Genomic DNA, 26,128 nt, shown 5'->3' with positions numbered 1-26,128 from the left:
TAACTTCCTCGACCATGGCACCTGGACTCGAAGTCGAGCAAAGAGTACTAACTTCTTCCGACGGTCTGAAGATCTACGCCGAGGCTGCCGGCAACAGCAGTGGCCCCAGTATCGTGTTCGTGCACGGTCTTACCTTAACTGCAGCTTGTTTCGATGCATTCTTTGAAGATTCCCGCCTTTTGCAGCAGTTTTATCTTGTACGTGGTGTAACGTGATTGCGGGCCTTAGCGTGTAATCGTCTTGCAGGTTCGGTACGATCTGCGTGGTCATGGTCGAAGCGGCAAACCTGAAACAATCGAAGGCCATGCCTCTTCCCTATGGGCAGATGATTTTATGGCTGTTGTCAATGCTTTTGGATTGAAGAACCCCGTCCACTTCGGCTGGTGAGTGGTTTCTTCCTGCAACGCTTGTGGCGAACATGGCTAATGGGGATATAATAGGAGCTACGGGGGTGCGTATGCAGTATGAACGTGTGTCAAAAGCTGTTGTCACTAATCTTTTCTTTTTGAAGGAACGGTTGCCGCGGACTACTGTCAATACGTGGAACCACTTCCCGTGTCCGGTATTATCTACGCATGCGCTCTGCCCTACGTGGGCCCCATTATGGGTGTTGTTGGCCTACCTGCTATACTGGGATTCATGCCCGGCCTCTTCACCACCGATGACGTTATTCTCAACCGGCGTATCTCCATTGAATTCGGCGACTCTGTGTTCGCGCAGCCGGAGAAAGTACCGTTCAAAACCAGATGTGAATGGATTGGTTCCTCCATCTTCCAGGGGCCCAAGGACGCGCACTTCGTATGCTCTCGACCTCAGGATCCTGCTGCGCTATTCAAGGCGGGGTCGCAAGGCGTCCCTATGTTGATACTGAGCGGGACTGCCGATAGACAGGTGGATGGGCAGGCCTTGGTGAGGGAGATGAAACCCCACTTCAAAAACCTGCAGGTGAAGTTTCTAGAGGGGGCTGGGCACGCCATATTCTATGACGACTATGAAGGAACCGTTGAGGCCATGACGTCTTTTGTGCGCCAGGTGACCGTACGTGATATGCTCGTTCTGTGACAGCATTAGCTGACTATCTCATAGGCATGATATTTGTTGGTATTGATAGTGAGGGTAGTTGCTGCAAATCTTGTGTATACGGGACATCCCTGGTATTCTATGGACTGACCATGGACACAATCAGCCAAGTCCTCTAAAATGCACCAATGCAAGAGTTGCCCCATACACATCCACGCTCATGAGTTCGATGCGGCGATTATTGAGAGAGATGAGATGGAGCGACATCCCGTAAGCGAGGTCCTGAGGACTGCTTGTCGATCTCACCATTGTTTTGCAGCCACCATGGCTAGGCTAGGAAGTACATGACCAAGCTTCGAGTTCACGTCCCACCGTCTCTGATTATAGGCAATCAATGTGATACTAGTCTCCGGTAGAATGTCATATGTCATCAATCAATATACTCTCAGCAAGATCATATTCATGAAACAGAGACGGGTGAACATCACGGGAGAGATTACAGTTACCGCAGACAATTGTAAAAGACTGATAACCTCGGAGCGGCAGAATCTGGCAGTGTAATACGGAAAAGCGACGAGAAAAATAGCATTAGGAGGCGCAGTATCAAGCCTAGGGCGGGCTAGTGTGGAATGAATCCATGCCCCAGAAACAATCCGGAAGGATGGAGCTTGTTCCCACCCGTGTCGTGGGCCCGGGTGAGGGAAAGATAAACTGCGGTGCTCCTGTTCGGCGGACTGCTCCCGTCAGAATGAACGTTAGATGAGAGTTGTGTTTCCAATGACTTTCCATGAATCTTCGGATTCGAAGCAGAAGTGAAGATATGTACGATATCTGAGAAGGCAGCATATCCATGACCAATGGATATGCACTGGAACGCGAGGGATGTTCCGACGAATCGCACTCAGACGCTCAAATCGCCCGAATATCATATTAACGGAACAACGTTCACTGCGGCCAGGGACGTACCGAGCACGGGCCCCAGTACTGAGCCATCGTTGTCTATTGCTGTGTACATGTGCTTAGACAGGGTACGATCGCGAGTACCTTCCTCGCAAACAGTCTCTATACTATCCCAGCCGGTTGCACCTTGTCTGATCAACAGTAGCTGAGTGCAGGGCCGACGCGGACGATATAGCACCTGTCGGACACTGACATGCCCTGCAGGCTGCAGCTGGCCTTGGAGCTGCACCCTCCGATACTCCTCTGCCTGTACGAATCAAAGGTCTACGATGCCATTCCTTCCTTGAGGCTTAAGCTTAAGGGCTGGATGGCCATCGGAATCTCGATTCGTTCAGAGCTAGTAAGTATGTCTCAGAGCTCGGCCACAAATTTCGTAATCCTCTTTGGTTCCGGGATGGGACCCATATGCATATCTCCACTACGTTAGCATCGCCGGCATGTGGAATGTCGAAGCGGGAGAGCCAAAAATACCGACGCAGTTTCCTCACCCCCGACGTACAACTTGCGCGCTAACCTTGGAATGGCTGTTCTTGAATTGAACGATCCGCGGGATTCTCATAATGGGAACATCACTTCTCGATATAGCTCCTGACTCAGGTGATTCGGACATCCTCCTGTGGTTATCCCTTTACCGCAAAAGACCTCCTTGCGAATTACGCTCACGTCGGGCGGGACGCAGCCAGACTTGCGTTCATCGCATACGATATCGTAATGCTCGCCGATAAACCAAGCACTGCTTCCGCCTTACCACAAGTCATTGAACACAAACCGAGAGCATTCCACTCCTTCCCGGGTGCGCAATATATTCTGCCGTCAGATGATGAGGAACGCAGTAGGTTAGCTACGCTGGATTTTCTCTCCTTTGGTGGACAACTCAGAAGAAACCGCTTCCAGACTTGAGCTTCAGCACCGCGTTATCTGTCGTGCGTTGGGCAACAGACTCTTCATAGTCCCCCTCTCTATAAAGAAGGGCGATAAAATCTTGGATTGTGGAACAGGATCAGGTATACGACTCTTCACACTCAATTGCGTTTGAAATATTCACAGTCGTTCAGGGATTTGGTTATTAGATATCGCAAAAGCGGTCCCCCCTGAAGTTGGTCTGCAAGGAATCGACATAGAATCCCGTCTGTTTCCGTCCAGTAAACCGGAAAACGTCAACTTTTCCGTAGAAACGGCTTTGCGACTTCCCGACGGTTGGCAAGATGCCTTCACATTCGTGCATCAGCGACTTCTCATTGCGGGCCTTCAGGCGAAGGAATGGCCCCAGGTCCTCCGTGAGATCCATCGAGTCCTCGCACCTGGCGGATGGGTCCAGCTTCTCGAAGCGAAGGAGGAACAAGGTGCCGACAACAAGCCCGTGACCATGCGGCAGAGGGCTTTAAACAAAGCCCTTTTCTCAGCCAGAGGGCTGCTCTTGGACTGCGCAACCCATATGCCTGATCTTCTTTGGGAGGCCGGCTTTGAAAGCGTCGAAGTGCGGGAACTGCATCTGCCGGTTGGCGCTTGGGCTGGAGATGAGGGCATCGAGACTCGGGAGAGTTTCTTGAACGTCTTCCGAGGCATGAAGACCCCAGTACTAAAAGCGGGAGGCTTAGGATTTATTTCATCGGAGGAAGAATTCGATTCTATGATGGATGGATTGGCTAGGGAATGGGATGAAACTGAAGGTAGCACTATTAATCTTTGTGTTTTCTGCGCTCAGAAACCGCCGAGCGAGAATTAAGTGTACAATATGGGATATTACAGAATTATGAGCTCGCCGTGCTCTTTCGCAGGCGAGTAGTAGTATTTCGCGCCGGGTTGGAGTTGCACTCAGCTGTTACACTTGAGTACTGAATGATCATGTCACGACGAGGAAAGAAGTATTGAAGCGGGGAATGTGCTCGAATGTTATTTATTACTGGAAAGGCCGGTGAGCATGTCTGCGGCGCACACGAGGAATGATAGCGATGATCTACGAGTGACGAATCCCGTCAAGTGCGCATGCACGCACGTATACTCGGGAGAAAGGAGAACGCGACCCTATGGTGGATGCAATGTTGAATGGGCCCAATCAGGCCCCTCTCTCCAATAGCGCAGCCTTATTCTGTTGATGGATGGTGACGTTGCAGGCTATGACACCTCTGCTACGACCGTGTCCACCACCCCAGAATCTCAAATTTCTGATCATGTTACACTGATGCATACATCAGTGCGATATTGACCCTTGTGTTGAATACAGAGATCTTATTAATAATGCTGTATTAGCATAACATAGAACTTACCAGAGGCGGAGTAGATCTACTCCGTACGCCCCAATAGCGGGCTGCAACAGGGTTGCATAATGGAACTCGCGATAATGCTCTTGCTCTTGGAAGGTGCCACTATCTAGAGGGACATTCGGACTTTGGCGTTGAAACAGGCTGAGGCTGATCATCACCCGGTTATAAGAAGGGCCAATGAAGGTAGAGCGGCTTGTAGACCTCAGGAATAGGAGCTACTAACAACATAAACTCCTCAAATAATCTCATCAATCGCCGGATGTTCTGTCCCTGAGGTTGTCATGGTCATTAGGTAGACATCATCACTGTGCCTAGGCAAATCACATCCTGGTTTTGCCCGCGGTACTGGGGACTTTGTCGTATGTGTGTCTGATCAAAGTTCAGCGCAGAGTCACATAAGGCGGAGGCAACACTGACGTACTTCACCAGACGGAGTCGAAACGGCAAGTCAAAGCAGTGAAGGGCCAGCTGGCAACATTCGGGTGATCAGATTCACCCGGGTCGTACTGCCAGCGGCAACACTATCAGCGGAACGATATATGGACGAGAACGACTCATTGAATGCATTTGTCGTACCTTCGCACTGGCTAAACACGCATAGATACGCTCCTTAAACCGGTGGCGGCGCCGATATATAACTTATGAACTGTCCCCACCTCTCTGCTCCAACATCCCAAGCGCATGTATACAATCTGAATTGTTCATGTCTTTCGTGAAAAATATTGTCAACTGCGAGCTTGAGGAACGTAAAGAATTGCACGACTACACAATTCGTATCCATACGGATGCTCCCGCAGCCTTCCGAATCCGATTCATGAAAGCCAGCCCTTCCTTAACTTCCTTGACTTCTTCTACTAGTATTTGAGTCACGCCATCTTTCTCAAGGGAAAGCAGCCCGTCAAACAAACGCTGAGCGGCGATAGCTGGATTATCGGCGGGTCCCAAAGATCGATAAACCCACTGTATTCCATATGAAGACTCTGCGATCCGAACCAGAGGTGATTCATCGGAGGCCAAAAGGCCTACGCGCGGGATGACGATTGGTCGCGAGGAGTCGAGGAGAGAGGAGAGGAAATCAGAGGCGGCGATAGACTGTTGATCTGGCGGGGGATCGGTGGTGGTATACAAGAGCGTGACCGGGACTGAGGGAGAGTAGTGTCGATACTTCATACCCGGAGTAGTCGGAGCGTGCTCAATTGCTTCATCCTGGTAATCTCGTCGGTGTACTAAAACTTGAGGTTTATTCTCGTTGTGAGGATACATCTTGGATACCAAGGCCTCGATATCTTCCACAGTCACCCCTCCTGGACGTAGGATACGGACATTACCGTCTTCATGCAATGCATCCACCACTGTACTTTCTACACCAACATCGCAAGGCCCTCCGTCAAGTATCAGATCAACCTTCTCGCCCAGGTCCTGCAGAACATGTTCTGCTCGTGTGGGACTCGGTTTTCCCGAAGAGTTAGCGCTGGGTGCAGCTAAGGGCGCGCCCGTTCCAGCGATCAGAGCCCGAGCTACAACATGTGAAGGCATCCGAATCGCTACTGTTGGTTGGCCAGCCGTGACGATAGATGGTACAATGGTTGGATCACAGGGAAATAGCAGAGTCAAAGGCCCCGGCCAGAATCGTCCGATGAGCAGTTCATTAAGTCTCGATATTTGGTATCCTTTGGGAAGGACACTGCTGAGCATTGCCCGAGACGACACATGCACGATGAGGGGATTATCGGGGGGCCGTCCCTTCGTACTAAAAATCTGCGAGACCGCACGGGAGTTCAAAGCTAGCGCACCGAGACCATAGACAGTCTCCGTCGGGAAGACTACTGGCCGGCGATCGTGCAGCACACGAGAAGCAGCTTCCAGTGCACTAGTGGTCTCGGGAGATGAGACGACAGGGTCGCCGTCCCCGGAGAAAGTGATGGACGATGGTGTACAACGCAGCACGCTGGGGAGTGTCATAGCAGAGGGCCTGAAGCTCTTGAGCAGGGTCCGCCGGGATTTGTGCGCGAGCAAGCGAGCGTTCATGCCCAAAGTGGAAATCTTCCTGGTCCGTTCTAGGAATACTTCGGGTACAAGGACCCCTGATACGGCGCCAGCTGCCACAACATATCTATGTATTTCCAACTTGTAACTTCGCAAACTCTGGTATAGCTAATCCGAATACGCTCCAGGGGTATAACACCGAGTAGACGTTGTATTTAGTACGCTAAAGGATGCATGGGATTAGTTCGGTACACCATTATATGTTCCATCCACATGCTACTCGTGACCGCCACAACTCCGACAGCTGCTCTGATGTTACGGGCAACGAATGGATACTCGTACTGGTTCACATTCAATGATCGATTCGTTGGCGCGAAGCGGTGAAATCCGTGTTATCGCGAGCCCAGCTCTCTCAAGAAGGTTCCGCCACTGAGACTGCGGTGCGAAGTAAGTCAAAATCCCAGGTCGATCAATGGCGGTATGCTCACCTCAGACCTTTCGTAGGAATTGTATGTACTCATCATGTGAGTGCATATAGCCATGGCTACTTTTGCACTCGAGCCCATATTTGCGGGAATGAACGCGGGTGGTGTCACCCTTTGGTAGTGCTCACCATGACGAAGCTCGTCCAAGTCCACAATGGGTCCCCGTGTGTTCCCCTCAGCTTCCCGAATTATACAAGGGTAAATGACCATGTCGATGATAAGGACCTTCGTCTGTGAATAGAACACAGATAAAGCCGTATTAGACAGATAAATATGGGGTAATCGTAGACCGTGACGCACATCCGACCCTGCGGCTTCCGCGAGGAGTTTGAGAATGGTGATCTACTGCCTAGTAAGCGGTTACCCGCCTTGAACGACAAAGAATCCGTACACTGCTGTCGTCGGACCAGTTGTGCCTGAAACGATCCAACCATCGATTAGCCTCCAGCGGCGCAGAATGACAACGACTTACAGAATGTGGCGCAGTAGATAGACAATACTGTCACCTCTCCTTATCTGTGGAGTAAAAAAATCATGAGATTCAACTGTGATCCTCCCGTGCTGTGTAGCCTCTGGGGCTTGGGTAGACAGGTTGGCCAAAGCCATTGGCACCATCTCAGGGCGCTCTTGTATAACGAACCTACATCCTGGCAACCTACAGCCTCATTAACTATCGTCTCGGTCCCGAGAAAAGACGACGACTCACAATTTAGACAAATCGATGCAAAGGTCGCCATGCCCTCCCCCGCAATCCACGAACGTACACGTTCCCAAGGATTCCCAGGGATAATCAGTTAACGTGGTTTGCCTACAGACTTCTCCGAAGGCCTTGACAGAAGGTCAGCTTAGATATAGGTAGAACACTATTGCTACCTTGATAGATGCGCCCCAAAGGTCCAGAAGCTCTGGCTTCTGCTCCAGGTATGAAAAAAAGGGTAGGCTGGTGTCGTTCGCCAGCTGGAAGGCAGTGTGATTCGCCGCAGTAGAATATCTCCACTCAGGGTGTGTTATCATTTGCAGTGTTTTGCTTGCAATATCCGCGCGTCCAGGTGTCCTGGATAGCATAACAAGACGCACGGTTGTCAGCGCATGATATATACTAATGGACGAGATTACTTACATTACCAGAGCCCTTCCACCACGACCTCTGCACAGCTCCAGTGACGACCTTGTGAGACAAAAAATGCCTTCTTCACGCTCATTGAGCCATCCTTGTGTGGAAAGGTATCGGAGAATAACCGCGAGTTTGACGGAATCCAGGTCCAGCGCCTCGTGCAGCTGCTGCAGGTCGGCTCCGAGACGACGATCCGGCAATTCAGCGAGGAAATCCAGAATTCCCGTCTTTACGAATATGTCGAGGCATGCAGAATCATACACCGCGAAACAATGTTCGCGGACTTTTTCAAATGGATTTTGTAAAAGATTCTTGATTTGTCCCTGTTCGTCAACGGTAAGCTGAGTTTCGTAAGTGATGGGTCGAACCTGACCATGGCGGCTTGTGACATAGAGGCAGAAAAATCGAGACTTGAGCACGCTTTCCAATGCGCGATAGAAAGAGTACAATTACCTATCGCAAGTCGCCTTGCTTCATACAGTCTGGGACTGGTGATCAGATTGGAATCATCGAGGGGGTGGGGCTGCAAATCTAAATTCCTGAGAGGAGGAAACCGGCACTCCTGTATCTCCTCGTTGACGACATTCAGGGCGCAGTTGAGGGTGGCCTGAAGTGCTTGGAGCTCCGTCAGCTGTGGTGTATCACACATCCCGGCAGGTGGACAGAAGCGTTCGACGATTGGTTGTGCCCACGGTACCTGTCCCTCCCTTGATAACGACTGCTGCAGTTTGTTCACGTCGCTACTATGCAGGCGCTCGATAATACCAACAATGGGACGTCGTCTATTATTCCGCCCCACGTTCTTTTCTAGCCTTCTGATATGTCACTGCTATAATTAGTAGATCGCTTTCTCAGTGAGTCCATAAGAGACAGGCTGGCCCGTCACCGACATCAGCGTAACTCCGGCCGTCGTCCGTAAGAGCAGTATATCGTCTCGGAAGTTTGGTTGCGCGTCCGTCTTCGAAGCGGGGAGTCTGAACGGTCTCCCCAACGTACCCGTTCTGGAATGTTAATGAGAACAGGGGTCAGATCGCAACTGAAGTTATATTTAGTGCTGGTACTAGTAGTACATGCTCACGAACTTGAGTGCAGCCGCGGTAAGCGGCCCATGAAAGCAGTTTCGACTGTACTGTACGAGAGCGTAACCGCAGGATTGCACTGCGGTTTGCCAAATTGCAGTACTACTCGGTGGCATGCCGGCGGTTCTCGGGTTAGGTTTTGTGCTGATGGCTTATGGCTTACCCGATATCGCGATAGACTTCATCTCACCTCATCTTGCATTTACGGTGCGTCGACCCAGGCAGCATATTATTATCACGCAAATATTTAGTCCGAGTGCCATCATCTAGTAGTTGTCTCGCCTCTGGGATTCCCTGAACTAGGTACCAATCTGCTTGTGTCATGTACCTGCCGTTGGATCCGAGACTCGCATTAACTTGTCGCCTCCGTAATCAGGGGTACGAACGCAATGCAACTACCAGTGTAGTTCTGAAGGCTAAGACTGAAGCACGAGACACGTCGAAAAGACATACTTTAGGTATCAGGAATGCAAATACAGGCGGACAACGATTCCAGGTCGGTCCTTAACACTCGAGCGGACGACATCATATGGAATGAGATCATGTGTATACGTGTTCGTACTACCACTTCGGCGTTCTTAGTGAGTTGTAACAGGATGGACTCATGTCTATCCGCAATACAGGTACTTTTTCGAACAATCTGCGGGTCCTTGGCCTCCACATTCTTTCCAGAAATCTACCGGTCGGGTGGAGCTGGAAACCGCCTTACCATATGGTGTGGCAGAGGGTCCACCTGTGTCAAACAAATATCACGGCATATCCGATTCATGAAGCTTATCGGTGAGCGTCTTCTATTATTGGGAGTGATGTGCTGGAGACCTACAAGTTGGCCGTGGCCGTGGAAGCCGTTGACAAATGATCCGCTTCTCGGGCGTTCTACAGTTAGTTCTGAACTCTCCATGAGTAAATCATTTGCTTCAAGTGAAACAACGCCGACGTACTGACGGACAACTCCTTGACTCCGGGCCTCTGCTTCCGCGCTTGGTTTGGTAGATCAGATTATATCCGACCTCGTTTTCTGGGACGCGTTACTAGTAGGTTGCTGAAAATACTGTCCTCGATTCCCACACCACGGGCCCCAAATCATCGAATGCCTAGATCTTAAGCGACTAGTCAGACACGAAACCTGATCATGGACACAAATTTGCACTAGCAGACATAATTTACCAGGGCTTCTCAATAAGTAGAAGACACCTTAGAGACACATCCACCCAAGCATCTCCTACGAGATTCTGCGGTATCTGTTACTAGCCGTAGTCGCAATATTATGCAGCCAGAACAAACAGTGGTAAGCAGAGCCTGAACTCGTATCGCTCCATTATAGACTGAGTCACCCATTCAATCAGCCGACATCTACGACGATCCTAGTCATTGGCGGAGGGCCTGCTGGCTCTTATGCTGCAACGGCCCTAGCGAGAGGTACTGTTCCCAGAGTTTGCTCCTTTTAATCAATTAATGTCTGGCAGAGGGTTTCGACGTGACCTTGCTGGAGAAGGAAATATTCCCTAGGTACGTGCACCACTTATTATCACTAGCTACTGTCATTAAATAGTTCCCTAACCGTGCACTAGATATCACATAGGGGAGAGCATGCTGCCGTCGTGTCGTCCGTATCTCAAATTCATCGACGCCGAGGATAGAGTCAGAGCGTATGGGTTCACCGTCAAGGTATTAGACTTACAGACCGAACACACTGGGGCTAAATCACCATCCAGCCAGGAGCCGCAGTAAAGTTAAATCAACATAAACGTGAAGGATGTATGACCGTCCACATGCAACATCTGATTGTTCTAACCGGGTCCATTCTGCCTTACAGACACGGACTTCATTGCGCTTAATCCTGACAACGGCGCGTGGAACGTGGTACGAATTTAACCGAAGTGGGTGATCTTGAACCTGACCGACTACCACAGGTGCGATCAGAGTTTGATGAACTGCTGCTCCGACATGCGCAGGAATGCGGGGTTCGCGTTTGTGAGGGTGTCGCGGCTATCGAAATAACATTCAAAGAAAATGACCCACATCGACCGGTTAGCGTTGATTGGCGGAAGCAAGATGATGACGAAACTGGGGGCAGCATAACATTTGAATGGTTAGTGGACGGCTCTGGACGAGCGGGGTTAATGTCGACGAAATACCTCAAGAATAGAAGGTTCAACAAAAGTCTGCGCAATATCGCCGTATGGGGTTATTGGCGTGGTGCATTGTGCTACTCCCCTGGAACCGACAGACAGAATGCCCCATGGTTTGAAGCCTTGACAGGTAGGTGATGTAGTGACACAAGCGGGTTATCAACCTCATACACACTCTGAATAGACGAATCTGGATGGGCCTGGTTTATTCCTCTCCACAATGGTACGGTTTCAGTTGGTGTTGTGTTAATAGAAACGGTATACAAGGACAAGAAGGCCCGATGGCAGGAAAGCCATGGGGAATTCGAAGCATCAGCCTTCTATGAGAAGCAAGTGGAACTGGCCCCTGGTTTGCTGAAGATCCTGGGTGATGCACGCTTGAAAAGTGACATCAAAACTGCGGGTGACTACAGCTACTTTTGTGATACCCACGCTGGTCCAGGTTTTCGAATCATCGGAGACGCAGGAGGTAAGTGATCCATTGCATTCCGCAAAAACAAAGAAAAGTGATAATTGTCCACCAGCGTTTATTGATCCCTTCTTCTCCTCTGGTGTACACCTCGCATTTACAGGGGCTCTTTCAGCCGCCAGTTCCATTGCAGCGTCTATACGAGGACAGTGTTCAGAGCTCGAAGCAATCAAATTCCACAACGGGAAAGTGGGCTCGTCATATACCAGGTTCGCATATCCTATTTTGCGATATACACCATTAATACTGGTCGTAGGTTCCTGCTGGTGGTTCTGGGCGTCTATAAACAGATCAAAGCGCAGGAAATTCCTGTCATGTCAGACGTCAACGAGGATAATTTCGATCGGGCATTCAGCGCATTGAGACCTGGTACGTCTTAGCTGGAGTTGTGGCAGTGTAATGGGCTATTCATGGGAAAACCAGTCATCCAGGGTGCCGCAGATGCGGATCCCGCTGTGACCGAAGATGAAGTGCAAGTTACCATGGATTTCTGTAGGAACATATTCGCCCCTACGGACCCCAAAATGTACAGCGAAGTAGCCAAGCGGATTCCTTCAAGCCTCCTGTCTCCCGAGACTCCGATCCTCGACAAGAACACCATAGAGAAGCTGGCTGGAATGGACGACGAAGTCCGACATGTGCTGCAAGAGGTCAACGCTCGAAAGGCCATTCACGTCATGTATGACGCACGCACCCATTTTACCACAGAAGTTATGGACGGTTTCTGCGTTAGAATGGAGAGGGGACGTCTGGGGCTGGTAAGGGCTTAGATAGAGTCCAGTCTGAGCTGGGTTAAGCGGTTCGAATTTCGAGAGCAAGCTCAGGCTGTAGCCGTTAATACATGAAAATAGCCAGGACATCGAGTCCACAAAAACACTGGTGTCAGAAGACTCCATCGACCTAGAACTATATAAAAGACTCCATCGACCTAGAACTATATCTCAATATTATGGCCCGGGTCTTGGACTACACCCTGCAATATTAAGTAATGGTTCGGTATTGCTGCGAGTTTATCTCTGACCGCCCGCCTCCATGTGAAATGGAAGAATTGGCAACGGCAGGCAGTCCGATGCCCACAAAATAGCGCTTGCTGAACGCATCGCGAGATGCCCACGGCTCCCTTCATATAGAGCATGATGGACGAAAGTCAAGAATTTCACAACTGATATTACAAGTCGGTCGACAGGTATAATACCCCCCTCTCATGCAGGAATACCAATAAATTTTGAGTTAAGACCCGCAAAACCTACTCCATGATGTACTCTGGCTAGTTTCCAGCCAGACTGTTCAAACAAATCGGCAAACTGGGCGACCGTACGCTCACTTCCATTGAGCAGAGTAAGCATCTATTCGGAAGGTCAGCAAACCAACTTTGACCAGAACATCCATCAATTTACTTGTAAATCTGACAGATATGAGATGATATTCGCTTGTCCACCGTTGGCTAGAAGAGGTTTCGGGGGACGCGGCATATCATTGCCTGGTACGGTGCTAGCAATGGTACTGTCCTCGCATGCATAAGATAGACAACTGTCCACAACCACCAGCTGTGTGTTGGCTTTTGCAGCCTGTCGGAGATGCTGTAGAATTCTGACACAATATGCATCTGAACTGTCGTGGAGAATCATTCGCAACAAGAAAACTGCCGCATCCTTGACCGGCTGAGGGCTGAGGAAGTCATGCCCTACAAATCGAAGGATGTACTACCGTCAGTGATCAATCGAGTCAATATAAAGTGCACGCTAAACCGTGTAATTTCACTTTTCCGGATTCTATTGCCAAGGGCATCTCCCTTTGCCAGAACTAGGTGGAGTGAGAAGCGAACACATGGCACGATCATGCATATCCTTACTTTGTGTGCTTCCGCAATGACTGGAGCACGGTCCTGGACCAAGAACTGAAGGCGATCATATTTCTTGGCGAGAGCAAGCGACTGTGACCCAATGCCTCCGCCCACATCCACAACCAGGGCACCCTGGGGAAGGTCTTCCCACTTGAAACCTGATCGCCTCATAATAATTCAAACCATATAAGTAATTATGAGCGATTACCTTCGTATATATTACCAGGCTTCGCCATATTCCGAGCTCCTTCCATACCGATGCCAAATCGGACCAGCTTTGCACGGTTCTCTGGCCTCTCGAACCAGGCAAACCCCGGCAAATCAGTACCAAAGGCTCGGTTGAAGGGAGTGCAGTTAGGCTCCCCAGATTTGGCGGTCTCCGGATCTTTCATGACCTCTACTAGGAAGGCAGATGACTTCAGGCTTTCATCCGTCCTGATGACATACCATTAGTCCGGACTGAGAGCAGAGAAGCGGGAAAATTCGAACATATGTTCAAGCAAAGCTGAGACGCTTAGCGTGCCGTCGTGCTTAGCATCGGGGGAAGCCGTTATAGTCTCCAGCGGTTTTCCGGTATCAAGCATGGAAGAAATGCGGTTATGGGTGAACACGTCTGGAGCAAGTTCTGTGAAAATATGAGTAGTGCATAGTAGTCGGAGAAGCCGGGCTACAAATGAAGGAATTAATATAGAAGATGAGACGTTGACATTGCTATGGATACCAACCAAGTTTCGTGGGGTCAGTATTACACAGGGAAGCTATTTTCCCGACATGGAGCCCCTATTGTCATGGACATGGTATCAGTAAAATGTGGCATCAACGACGAATATCGACACACTTGGGGACCAGCAGATCGCAATATTTCTGCTACATTCAATTGTAGAACAGTGCCGAGGCTGGATGACACATGGTACTGCAATAAAACCATCACTAGCAGTCCCGGACCGCCAGACCCTAGCTCACCTGCAGGGCAGTAGCAACCAGAGTCAAGGGAGGAGGTCGTACTGCAACGATTAGTTGCGAGGCCGCTGCCACGATAGTCGTCCCTGCCTGGGAAATCTCTGGATCGATGCGGATGGCCTCGGATGCCATCGTGAAGGGCGCATGCGATGACGGATAAGGTTGCCCGTTACGCTTGCAGACAGTCTCTACAGTCTCGATGGAGTTCTTGATCAGGTCAGAGAGTGCTCTTAGTTCGGATAAAGCATCCATGTCGCTGTAGAGTAGTAGCGTAGTACTAGTAGATGTACAAGCAGGGGACTCATACTTATGCTCTTATCAAGAGGATGTTATAGGCGGAGAATTCCCTACCGTTACCTGTATTCAGGTCTCCCTCTCGAAGATGTGTAAAGAATTTGAGGGTATTGAGCATCTACCGGGGGAAACGCCGTCCAGGTCCGGGAAACACCGGGCCGAAAAGGTCAACCACCGAACAGATCGTAGAGATTCTGACTGGATTCCGATCGCGACAGTCAAATGCATGATCGCTTCATGATATCAGATGCCCCCTGTATACGCCACTTGATTTCAGTCTGATATTGACTGGACTGGTGTTGTTGCTTTCTTTTCGTAGCATAGTGTGTCAGCACGCCGGTGCACTTGATTGATATGCCGGGTTCATCTCCTGATGTCTCGCAGCGGATTGCAACCGGTGAAAGACGATGATTCAGAGCTCACGCACTAACTGCAATCTAAAGTACAGCGAAGATGGCTCTGGCTAGGTCATGACGATTCCCCCTCCCCGGCGACTCCTAATGCTGCGAGCATACTGGGAATTGACGAGACTTCATCGGTTTCCAGGTGGTACTATACTCACGTTCTGGCCTATCAGTGAGTTCAGTAATACTCGTGCTCTTGAAGTCTTACCGAAAACACATAACGTGGGGTCTGACAATGAGTGCATACTCTGCGGGAGTCGGCGCACAAGCATTGGCGACCAGTACAGCAGCCTTCTTCATAGGGAACACCGTCCGACATAGCGCAGCATGCATCTGGAATGATATATGCGATAAAGATTTCGACCGACAAGTCGGTAAGTGCAAGACCTTAAAGAGTACTGCGGCATTCTGCACCTTGCCAGAGCGTTGTAAAGTCCGCCCGATTGCCTCAGGGTCAGTCTCCATCTTCGGAGCCACCGTGCTGTTTATTGCGCTGGAATTGTTCTGTTGTATGAACATGTTGTTTGCTGGTTATCCTGCGTATGTTGAGATATAATCTCAATCCCTACTGCTCAACACATTCGACAAATTCAGTTCAATACTTGGAATCTTCGGCCTGCTTGTCCTTGACCTCCTCTATCCATTCATGAAGAGAGTGACATACTGGCCCCAGGCTTGGCTGGGTCAGTCATTTTCCCGGACACAGCTCAATTTGCTGATGCTACACAGGTATTGCCATGACGTGGGGACTGCCTGTCTCCTGGCTGTCATTGACCGGTAGCCTGGACTGGCTCACTGTACCCATACTGTTTATAGGAGGCATCTGGCAAGTCCTAAAAGTCCTTCTATCCCATCAACCTGTCAGGTACTGACCTCAATGTCAGCTGGACAGTATATTATGACACTATATATGCATGTGCCGACCGTGCAGACGACATCAAAGCTGGCGTGAAATCCACTGCTATACTTTTCGGGAGTCATGTGACTGAGATTTCAACGTGCTTCGCTATTCTGTTCATTACTTCCCTGGTATTGGCAGGATTGGCAAACTCCCAGGGTCTGTTGTTTTTCCTAGTTTCTGTTGGGGGGACGGCCGGAAATCTATTCTGGCAATCTCGCCAGATCAACGTCAATGACAAGGCTGTCTGGCGCGACATTCTGCGAGTAAGCAAATCCTTTTGTGTGCAACTTGCATTTGACAGTAATATTTCGTGTCTCAGGCCAATGGTCACTTGGGCTTTATAATATGGATAGGCATGCTGGCGGACTATGCTGTCCAGAGGGCCTCTCGTTAGTTTGCACATGGTCATCTAACATTGTCCCTCTCTCTGCATAATTATGGGGGCAGCCCCTCTATAACCCAGGTTGATGCATGGGGCATAATGATTAGTGTCTATCCGTACAGTGGCTGTTCACGTCCTGCTTCTGAATGTCTCCTGCATAAAATGAAATTCATTTATAGCTCTATTCCCGCTTGACAGGTCACTGATATTGTCTAGGGTTGAGGCTCAGTGAACAATAGGGGGTGGAGCGCCAGAGGTCCTCAGTCAGCCCGGAACATGTACAGGAGTTGAACAGGAGTTGGACAGCAACTCTATACTCAATATCATGATCAGGACCAGACCACATCGGGGTTCTGTGTTGTAGTGAGGCATGAGCGTATTCCCGCTGCCGTAGGTAGTGGGTCTTAGACCCCCCGGCCGTTCGCAGGTTTCCTGCGGTCGTTTCAAGATCTGAGGGAGCATGTGTTGCCACATGGCTGCTACTTTTTATGGTGAATGGCACCTTCGGCATTTTACTTGAACCAATAGGGACTTCTCCCTGAATTGATATTACAGTCGTTTGCATAAGAAACTGAACATCACGTTTCCGTGCGCGTTGTTTGTCCGCGCCAAATATGCCCTTTTCGGGTAACTTCAGATGGCCTCTCGTGGCTAGGTAAGGACTTGTAGATGTCCAGAGGGGCATCAAAGGGCTTCGTATATTGCATGCAATGTATAATATATAGCTGTACTTAGTATAATCAGTCATTCTAGTATGTCTACAGTGGTTCGAGGAACACTCTGCCCTCCGGTAAGCCCTTCGCCACGCATTTGCTGATACCCGAAAAGGGCATATTTTGCGCGGACAAACTACGCGCACGGAAACGTGATGTTCAGTTTCTTATGCAAATGACTGTAATAGTGACAGGGTCTTCGTTGGACCCCGATAATAAGAGCATGTGAGCATTTTCGTTTTACAACCAAGGTGGCGGAAACACTCAGTCACTGTGCCATTGCCGTCTCAAGGGGAAAGCAAGCCTGGGCTGGGACTGCATAGAACCTAAAGCCACAGAAACTCATAGGCAAATTGGCAATCACATTACTAAGACCAATTACAGGACTTCAGAGAGAATATGAACGCGGTCAGGAGATACTCGTCATGAATAGAGTACTCTACTTACCACCATCCTGGGCATTTGGAAGACAAAATACCTGGACATGAGCAGAGCACAGATCCTTAGGTTGCTCTTATTTCTGTGTCTACGGTAGTGAGCTCTGCCGTGCTCACGCGGCCTTACAGCCTTATACAGAGAACTGAGACTTGTACGAATGCAGAAGTGGGCATGCACGTGGCCCTTTCTCGAGACAATAACCATTTCCACTTGCCTCTAGAGCCTCGAAAGAGCCTCGATGAAAGCTTTTGGGCTACCCAACTCTCCCAAATAATCTACACTACCTTTCCACCCACTACTGTATCCTACAGCTGCCTTTCCGGCCAACACTTCAAAGAAAATGTCTGACAGAATCACCTCCGACCCCTCTCTGCAAATTTGCCCCGAGTTCACTAGTGATGACTCCTGGATCACGATACATCAAAAGCTGCTTGGGCGGCTCAGCTACAAGAAGATCGCTCTCAAAACGGCAGAGGAGATGGCACTGGTCTCCCACTCAACCCAGCTGGTAATGGAGTCAACACTGAGGGCAACGCTGGCAGTGGTTTGCGCAAGAAGAGTTCACTCGCACCTTCAATCCCAACACTGCAGTGCTGGACTTCCTTTGTTCCCGTCCCTCCGCCTTTGCTTTGCACAAACTGGATGCATTTGAATATGTCGAGCTCTGGCACTTCACTATGGAAGGCTGTCTTGATGCCATGTCTTCCTCCCGCTCTGCTGCAAACGACGCATTCAGCATTGCCTCTGACGACATTGTCCTCATTTTGTGCCCTATTGCCACTCATAAACCCTCCAAGTTGGCAATCCAAGACGATAAGCTCACCCTGGTGCCAGATGGAGATAGCATCAGGAAAACCCTCCATAGCTAATTAGATATAAATTATGCATGATCAGACAAAATGTAGCTTAGCCCGATAACTGGTGATGACTCGGCATAATTTTGCAAAATTATGCATGTCAGAAAAATCAGAAAAGCCTGATATTGCTATACAATGCCAGATAATGCACTGATAATTATATAAGTCAATCAGGTTCGAGGAGAGTTATCAGGTTCAGAAATGATCGAAAAGCGCGTATAAGCCTCCGTCAGGCTGATCAGGCCTGATGGGGGTTACAAGCCATTATACGCCCAGATAAAGCCATGGGTCTCAGAAATAAGAAAAGGAGGAGCCACTCATGCCACCTGATGGTCATCGACACCACTATCTGAGACATCACTAATACAGGTACTTGGACTTTGATTAGAACGAGCGGCGTTGAGTTGAACGATGATATATGTAGACTAATGATATAACTACTACACTACGTGACAATGCCCCTCCTTTGGGAGGGGTTCTGGCACCCTTTAATTGCGTCGCACTTTTCGTCACACCGGCAAAATCCGGTGTGCTATGTTTGGCTCTAGTGGTGCCACTATTGAACAAGGACTTGGCCATGGTCGAGCATGCATCTCAATGTTCACACTCAAGTCCCTCTCAACTATGTAATTAGTGTTGGTTTGTGGATGCCACAAGGTACAGGTGAAGGCCTATTATGAGGTAAAACTTAGGTGTTGGCTTGAGAAGGATTTGAGTCTATGTGCACTCCATCTAACATGTGTATTCAATCATGCTAGTTTTCTGTGTCTCCATGCCGTACATAAATCTGTGATGGACAATTCACAAATAAGTAGAATCAAGAATTTCCATGTTATTCCATGGCTTATGATCATGAGGCCCAACAGACTGTAAGGTGAAAATATGATGTGAGATGGATGCCAGATGTCCATGCAACAGATACACACCATTAGGTATTCTTGGAGAGGGGACAAGTATCTCTCGGACTACAACAGCACAGGACATTCTACCTGGCCCTAGATGGAGCTTGACTGAAAGAGAACCGGGGAAAACTTGGGTCCCCTATATATATTACTAACAATATCCCTAGCATTATCTTACATTAGTAGCAATACTGTCCTTATGATGATTTGTCGGCCTCGTGTAGCAGCCACAACATCTTGACCTTAGTGCAAGTTCTCAAGGTCATTTTCCTGAACAAAGGAGGGGTAAGTTGCCGGCGCCAGACGGCGCTTCACGAGTAGCTGTGTGGGTCTCAAATTGGCATATATACATCATGCATAGTGCCTTACCAGGCGACTCATAATGACTGCAGCTGGACTCAGATACCGTCGCTCACGCTCACGTCCTCTGACGTATGGCTCCTGTAGAGTTTGCCTTAACTTTAGAATTAGGCTATAATGCTACAGTAGTCAACATGCCACCTTTAAGACACTCAATCCATGTAAAGGCTACAACTGTATTTCAAGATGTTTCCAACATACAGGATCTACTACAGATATTACAGCACCACCAGCAGCCCCTACCTAATCTAAACCTGACAACATCTGATAAGGGCTTATCAGCCTTGAAACATGACATTATAATGCCCGATCAATCCATCAGGTTCTGTCAGGGCTTATCAGTCTTTTCCAGATTTTCCATATTGTCTGTGATTAGCTATAGTTTGAGCGAGAGTGTGTTGTGGTATAGCGGGTGTTTTCACGGTCCTGGTTGCTTGCAGGGGTCATGTGTTCGAGTCCATATGTAGCTTTATTTTCGAACCTGCACCCCCTGTAGTCAATCCAAGCACCTGTGGGATGTCATTATATTGATCTGTCCAATTTTAGCACATAGTCAAAGAAGGGCCTATGTTGATAAACCAACGTACATGAATGCAGGGTAGTTTAGACAAATGTAGCGAAAGTGTGCCGGTCTAGGAATGGGCTTACAAAGAATGCTGCCACCAAATCTAAGATGGTGCTGCTTGTTCAGTCCCGAGGGACAACAGGACCAAACTTAGGCAAGAGATGTACACTACGTTCAATCAGAGAAACTGGTATAATACTTGCCAAGTGTTCCCCTTTGTGAATTGAGTGGACAACCTTGTACATACCCAGGTTATGGTCTGGTTCTGCAGTGAAAGCCGAGAACCATTCGATGCCAGGTGCTCCCGTGATAAGCCTCAGGATTGTCTGACCCCCGTAGACGCGGACTCAGCACATCGTACAAGCCCTCTGGAGCTTAATTGACACAGCGCTCACATGCCTCTAGGCTTCTATGGGCTCTAAAGACTTGCTCTATTTTAGCTCTGGACTTCCTAGCATCCTCGAGGCATACACAGACCCATTCCACGATTTATCTCTGCGAACAATTAGCGTTACGATCTCAGCGACCCACGAAGTTCAAAAGTGTCGAACTTAGCGAATTATAACTGATCCTAGCTTTGCCAATAGGCCTGACTCGTCGAGTGATTTATCTCCGCTGTCGATTTAATTAGCTCCGGTGAGTCCTACATAGCGACATAAAATTAGCCAAGTCTCTCTAGCAATTTTGACCACCGCGGGTGTGATCCTATGACAGGCTTCATTGCTTGCGACTTTGATTGCGTCTTTTCGGAGATAAATACTCCGGAGCATCAACTAGCATTTGTTTCAGGCATCAAAGAATTTGTTTTATTTTTCTAGGTCTTCCTACGGACTACCCTATGTCATCTTACTCCTCCTTCCCCCTTGAACTATTAAAATACCCCTCAGTTGTCTCGGACTGCCTCCACCCATACCGCTGGTGTTAGGTTTATTTCTTTTGGTCCTTGGTGATGGTTGTGTGTCTGTGCATATCACCGGCAGTGGTCGCTTGAATAAGGTCACGATGGTGTGAGGTGGTAAAAGCAAAGACTATGTGCACTTGCCTCGAAAACCTGTTGTAGAGTTGCAACGTCAAATGGACAGCATAGGCACCTCTTGCTTTAGTATTATTACATTATTCACCCAATACTACCGTGTACCCTATTACATTAAACAGGCTACATGTTACGATTTTCCCATGCTTATCTCATTCTATTTCCATTCCGAGCATTGCTATTGGACAGCACCTTTCTCTGAGTAGAACCTCCCATGGACGCTATCTCTTTTCACACCTTATCGCTCCTGACTCACCTTCCACCAATGAGTGCCCTTGTATTTCTCATTTCTCTGAGTTATGTTCTCACAGGATAGCTTGTGTGTCCTTTCTTATTGTTCTCTTCTTTGAGTATTAACCCCTATACCAGTTACTATATATACTGTAGGAAAACCCATGTATTCCCTAGTTCAACCTCCTGTTGAATACAGTGATTACCTGGACTCTTGACCTGACCATTGGCATTGGCCCGGCCAGACCTACCTTTCAGTATGCTTACTGAGGTAGTGACGACATAACTGTTGGCACGTGGCCCAGTTATCTCAAGACAACTAGTTAGGACATCACTTCCTAACACTACATGTGCGGTGTTTATGCATTATTCTCCCCAATACCTTATAGAGCTACCAGCAGCCCAGCTGGGCTTGAATACAACAGCCCCGGCATCTCTGGCATGGAGATCCAAATTGGGATTTGATCTGAGCTGTTGCCAATAATAGGTGGGTGGCCATACCTGGCCCTATAGGGCCCAGAAAAATACGGAGAAATGCGGAAACATCATACTATATTTGTGGGGCCAGGCCCAATGGTGCCGGACCTATACATAGTGTGGGAATGTGTCTAGAGCACCACACAACAGCTACTAGCAGCTGATATAAAATCAGGAAAAATGCGCAAAACTCTGGGAAAAATCATGGAACCTGCTGTGGATGACAGCACACATGTGGCATCACTAAATTACATCAGCACATGCCAAATATGGCAGCAATTGATATGGGATACCTCCAGGATCTACATTTCAGCCTCTTTCCATATCTGGGGTTTATTTGTCCTTGATATGCCCCACTAGGTTCTGTTCGTGGAAGCAGCTCTGCCTTTGCCTCTACTGTCCGTATAGCAGGTCCATACCCATCACTATCCATCGCCCTCTATCCCCACTACAAGCTATCACCCTTCGTTACTTGTTTCGTACGGTCCGTTCGTTACTCGACTCATCCATGGTTCGTCAACCATGGACCATAGTTGCCAGCCCCTCCTGCCTTTACCAGGTGTTGGACCACACTCCCTATACTCAACAGACTATACACCTTCGATATCTAGCCTTTTGGACTGCTCCATCAAACATAGGAGCTTACCCACTCCCCATACTACCCACCAGCCACACAACTACTCCTCCATTCAAACACTTTTGACAAGATTCCAATCAAATGTTCAGCAGATCGCAGGCTGAGTTTCAGGTGTATATACTGTCCCTGCTGGATTATCACTCTCTCATGTTGTCTATCTGATGCTGAGCAGTTTCATTTATATACCGGATAGTGGACACGCAGCACCTCTTCCCATACTTATCTCCAACTTATTGAACCTGACTCGACTAATTTGGCACCTGCACAACCAAGTGAACTATTGCCTCTCTCACTTTCACTTCTACCCATTCACCCATGGACCGTGAGTTCCGGGTGGCAATAGTGTATGTTCAAGGTGCTATAGTGCTGTGTCCCGAATTGCTAATTAGTGGTACTTTGTTCCCGCTCCTAAGAGGTGGTGGCATAGCTGGTCTCGTACTAGCAGTTGCTCTCTCAAAGACTCCCAATATTGAAGTTAATGTCTATGAAGCCGCTGCCCAGATATCCCCAGCTGGTGCTGGCATCAGAATGTTCCCCCACATTTGGAAGATAATGCGGGCATTAGGTCTTGACGTCGACCTTGCTGCGCTGTCTAACGTGGGTAGCAGCTTCACGGATATACATAGTGATGACAATGGTGTGGTCCCGTCTTTATCATGTTTCCCTGAGGTACCTTGTCATTCATAATTTAGTGCAGACTTCCTGTTATTTAGGCTTCGCAAATCAAACCAGCCTGAAGGAATCGACTTTTATAATGTCTACAGTCGGGGTACCTAACTTAATAATACAGTACCTGCCCGTATACTCATTGGGGACCGGGATGATTCTCCATCGAGCGGATTTCCAGAAAGTTATCCTGGAAAACATTTCCCGCTCATGTCCTATCCATTTCTCAAAGCGACTCGTTGCGCTCACCGAAGCTGTGGATATAGATGAACCTGTTGTGCTGCACTTTGAGGATGGATCGACAACCAAGTGTGATATTGCGATCGGCGCGGATGGTATAAAATCTGCTGTTAGAGCATCGGTGTTCGGGACCGCCATTCGCACCGCAGAAACCATACATGATTCTGTCAAGGTGTCTCATCTCAGGGAACAGACACCGCCTATGTGGACTGGCACTGTCGCGTATTGGGGACTCATCCATGTCAGTGTGCTTGAGAACATCGCGCCCAACCTCCGTGTAGAGAAGTATATGTTACGCCAGTGATAGTAAGTACAGATCATGTTCATGTCATCACTGTTGAGTCACCTATTTGTTATAGTTCTGCGGGAAGAATAAGGTATTTCACTGCCAATCTTCTTAGCGTTGCATGCAACTTGAAGTGGATTTTCATCTGCATCCAGCATCTCGTGGTGTTCTCCATATCACAGGACACACTGATTAATGTGATCGCATTTGTCTCGCAATGTGCAAGAGAAGGACACGAATTTCAAGAACCGTGGGTGACACTGGTTCATCAAGAGGAATTATTGTCTGCATTGGCAGATTTTGAGAAGGAGGTCCAGGATTTACTGCATGTAAGGAAGCATGTTTCTTCGAGCGCTACTAGTATAACATATTTAAAGTGGTGTTATAGTGCATAGATTGTCCATCCAAGTGGGCTATACATGTCACAAGGCCTCTGGATTCTTACGTCTCCGAGTATCGTAGAGTCGCACTTCTGGGTGAGGCGGTGAGTCACGGCGCATCAGCGCCGTTGGAGGTTTACCTATGAATTTCAGGCCCATGCAATGGCACCCTATCAAGCCAGTGGAGCAGGCCAAGCTATAGAGGTGCGAGGAATCCTCAACTCCTCATCCTATCCGAAGCTCACCTTGACAGGACGCGTACATTCTTTCCTCTCTGCTCACGGTGATAAGCCTCAGGATCGTCTGACCCCCGAAAATGCGGACTCAGCACATCGTACAAGCCCTCCGGAGCTTATTCGACACAGTGCTCACACGCCTCTAGGCTTCTATGGGCTCTAAAAGACTTTTTCTATTTAGCTCCGGACTTCCCAACATCCTCGAGGCGTACTCGGACCCATTCCGCGATTTATCTCCGCGCACCGAAGCTCCGGAGTGACTTAACCAATGCGACTTCTAGCTGCATTAGCTCCGGGGCCCGCGGGCGCCTCTATCGAGGGGCGTCGTCCTCATGCCCAACCTCCAACACTCACTCCCTCTCGTTTCCATCAAACTACCAAAGGTGCGGACGCATACGAGTCACCATGAGGCCAGCATCAGTCAGCAAGCGGCCGGAGGTAATTAGCACTTGACCGGCGCGTCACACGGAGTGATGGGACCGCTTGGATCAGGTGGCAGAGCATCAAGGCGACCTCTAGGGGTTGGGACGAGCAAGTAGGAGTGCAAGGGAGTCGTGTGGTGCATGGTATAGCGGCGGCAAGTGCTGAGCAATCCTGTGGGTAGCGGCGGTTATTTGTTATTTATCTCCGGACGGTCGCAAAGCCATTCCTGTAGTATAAATTGTACAAAGTAGCGTACAGAAAAACAAGTTTCGACTTCACCATCTCAGAGAATTAGTGTTACGATCTCAGCGACCCGAGAAGTTCGAAAGCATCGAACCTAGCGAATTATAACCGATCCTAGCTTTGCCAATAGGCCTGACTCGTCGAGTGAATTATCTCCGCCATCGATTCAATTAGCTCCGGTGAGTCTCACATAGCGAAATAAAATTAAGCAAGTTTCTCTAGCAATTTCTACTCCCGTGGGCCCGAACCTACACTCGATTTCGTGGTTTGCGACTTTGTCTGCGACTTTCCGGAGATAAATACTCCGGAGCGTCCCTTAGTGTTTGTTTCAGGCGTCAAGGTTTTGTTTTATTTTTCTAGGTCTTCCTACGGACTACCCTACGGCGTCTTACTCCTCCTTTCCCCCTCGAACTATTAAATACCCTTCAGTTGTCTCGGACCGCCTTCACCCATATCACGGGGTTTAGGTTTATTTCTTTTGGTCCTTGGTGATTGTTATGTGTCAGTGCATATCAACGGATCGCGAGTGCACACGAGAGACGCTGGGAGAGGCATTACAGATTTATGACTGAGTCTGTAGACCATTCGCTCACAGTGTTTGGAACAGTTCCAGACAGTGTGGTCTCATGTATGAGCTCAATTGGCCAGGATTCTCAGACAGCGACGTCACACAAGGAGGTGGTAATGAGGATATGTGCATTGACATTACTACCCTACGACGGTTAGGGGAGGCCATAGCAGAGGTACAGCGTTGGACCTGCCTTACCACAATCGATGAGGATAGGATGCGAGCCATAGCGATGCTTGAGAGGGATGCTAAAAAGAAGCAATCTGGCGGGATGTAGCCTACCCTTGCACTAGAGTAGTGTTCTATGTTCAACTCGAATGAAATCTCTTCTGAGTCCGAGACTCAAATTATCTTTTGATATGCGCTTAGCTGTCCATCTGGAGGGAGGAATGCTCAGTGATTGTTACACGGTATCCAGTGCCTCACTGACTTGTCAGTAGAGGGCCATTGCTATGCATGGCAGGACACGAGTCCTGAGTTGTGTCTGATAAGTGTTAGCATTGGGTGTATAAATGTTCCAATTGATGTATACAGTACTCTTTCTTATGCACATATTGAAATCCCTTAGATCTGTATCTGC

At 48.8% G+C, this 26,128-nt stretch overlaps 7 protein-coding genes across 7 annotated transcripts; 5 read left to right on the top strand and 2 right to left on the bottom strand.

Moving 5' to 3' along the window:
* Positions 1–14: 14 nt before the first annotated feature.
* GLOTRDRAFT_119349 (alpha/beta-hydrolase) lies at positions 15–1,357 on the top strand (the record flags this gene model as incomplete). The annotated part of the gene is made up of 5 exons (XM_007863956.1): positions 15–197; positions 247–383; positions 441–451; positions 512–1,038; positions 1,340–1,357. 5 exons carry the CDS (start codon positions 15–17, stop codon positions 1,355–1,357), a joined length of 876 nt encoding a protein of 291 aa, XP_007862147.1.
* Positions 1,358–2,691: 1,334 nt separating this feature from the next.
* On the top strand, positions 2,692–3,706 carry GLOTRDRAFT_70186 (S-adenosyl-L-methionine-dependent methyltransferase; the record flags this gene model as incomplete). Its single annotated transcript, XM_007863955.1, has 3 exons — positions 2,692–2,816; positions 2,875–2,984; positions 3,036–3,706. The coding sequence occupies 3 exons, from the start codon at positions 2,692–2,694 to the stop codon at positions 3,704–3,706; spliced, it is 906 nt and encodes a 301-aa protein (XP_007862146.1).
* A 1,269-nt stretch (positions 3,707–4,975) lies between these two features.
* GLOTRDRAFT_136036 (Sua5/YciO/YrdC/YwlC family protein) lies at positions 4,976–8,220 on the bottom strand (the record flags this gene model as incomplete). Its single annotated transcript, XM_007863954.1, has 8 exons — positions 4,976–6,343; positions 6,844–6,946; positions 7,016–7,057; positions 7,107–7,131; positions 7,188–7,231; positions 7,589–7,769; positions 7,836–8,152; positions 8,203–8,220. 8 exons carry the CDS (start codon positions 8,218–8,220, stop codon positions 5,007–5,009), a joined length of 2,067 nt encoding a protein of 688 aa, XP_007862145.1. The 3' UTR covers positions 4,976–5,006.
* A 1,955-nt stretch (positions 8,221–10,175) lies between these two features.
* Positions 10,176–12,279, top strand: GLOTRDRAFT_125373 (FAD/NAD P-binding domain-containing protein; the record flags this gene model as incomplete). The annotated part of the gene is made up of 11 exons (XM_007863953.1): positions 10,176–10,196; positions 10,255–10,327; positions 10,375–10,417; positions 10,480–10,576; positions 10,624–10,666; positions 10,725–10,771; positions 10,822–11,170; positions 11,225–11,509; positions 11,565–11,718; positions 11,766–11,878; positions 11,933–12,279. The coding sequence occupies 11 exons, from the start codon at positions 10,176–10,178 to the stop codon at positions 12,277–12,279; spliced, it is 1,572 nt and encodes a 523-aa protein (XP_007862144.1).
* Positions 12,280–12,711: 432 nt separating this feature from the next.
* Positions 12,712–14,564, bottom strand: GLOTRDRAFT_103133 (S-adenosyl-L-methionine-dependent methyltransferase; the record flags this gene model as incomplete). Its single annotated transcript, XM_007863952.1, has 9 exons — positions 12,712–12,855; positions 12,907–13,193; positions 13,258–13,312; positions 13,362–13,510; positions 13,561–13,787; positions 13,842–14,019; positions 14,078–14,132; positions 14,191–14,265; positions 14,316–14,564. 9 exons carry the CDS (start codon positions 14,562–14,564, stop codon positions 12,712–12,714), a joined length of 1,419 nt encoding a protein of 472 aa, XP_007862143.1.
* Positions 14,565–15,106: 542 nt separating this feature from the next.
* Positions 15,107–16,255, top strand: GLOTRDRAFT_34372 (uncharacterized protein; the record flags this gene model as incomplete). Its single annotated transcript, XM_007863566.1, is given in 6 exon segments — positions 15,107–15,237; positions 15,293–15,384; positions 15,469–15,550; positions 15,605–15,693; positions 15,740–15,875; positions 15,895–16,255. 6 exon segments carry the CDS (start codon positions 15,107–15,109, stop codon positions 16,253–16,255), a joined length of 891 nt encoding a protein of 296 aa, XP_007861757.1.
* Positions 16,256–22,821: 6,566 nt separating this feature from the next.
* On the top strand, positions 22,822–24,477 carry GLOTRDRAFT_35107 (FAD/NAD P-binding domain-containing protein; the record flags this gene model as incomplete). The annotated part of the gene is made up of 6 exons (XM_007863613.1): positions 22,822–23,131; positions 23,204–23,262; positions 23,297–23,689; positions 23,833–24,027; positions 24,087–24,182; positions 24,232–24,477. 6 exons carry the CDS (start codon positions 22,822–22,824, stop codon positions 24,475–24,477), a joined length of 1,299 nt encoding a protein of 432 aa, XP_007861804.1.
* Positions 24,478–26,128: the final 1,651 nt, after the last annotated feature.

The sequence above is a fragment of the Gloeophyllum trabeum genome (genome assembly GCF_000344685.1).
Source record: "Gloeophyllum trabeum ATCC 11539 unplaced genomic scaffold GLOTRscaffold_00002, whole genome shotgun sequence".
In the NCBI taxonomy this organism is placed as follows: domain Eukaryota; kingdom Fungi; phylum Basidiomycota; class Agaricomycetes; order Gloeophyllales; family Gloeophyllaceae; genus Gloeophyllum; species Gloeophyllum trabeum.
Note: the sequence above shows the minus strand (reverse complement) of the source record. Positions and strands in the feature narration are given on the sequence as shown.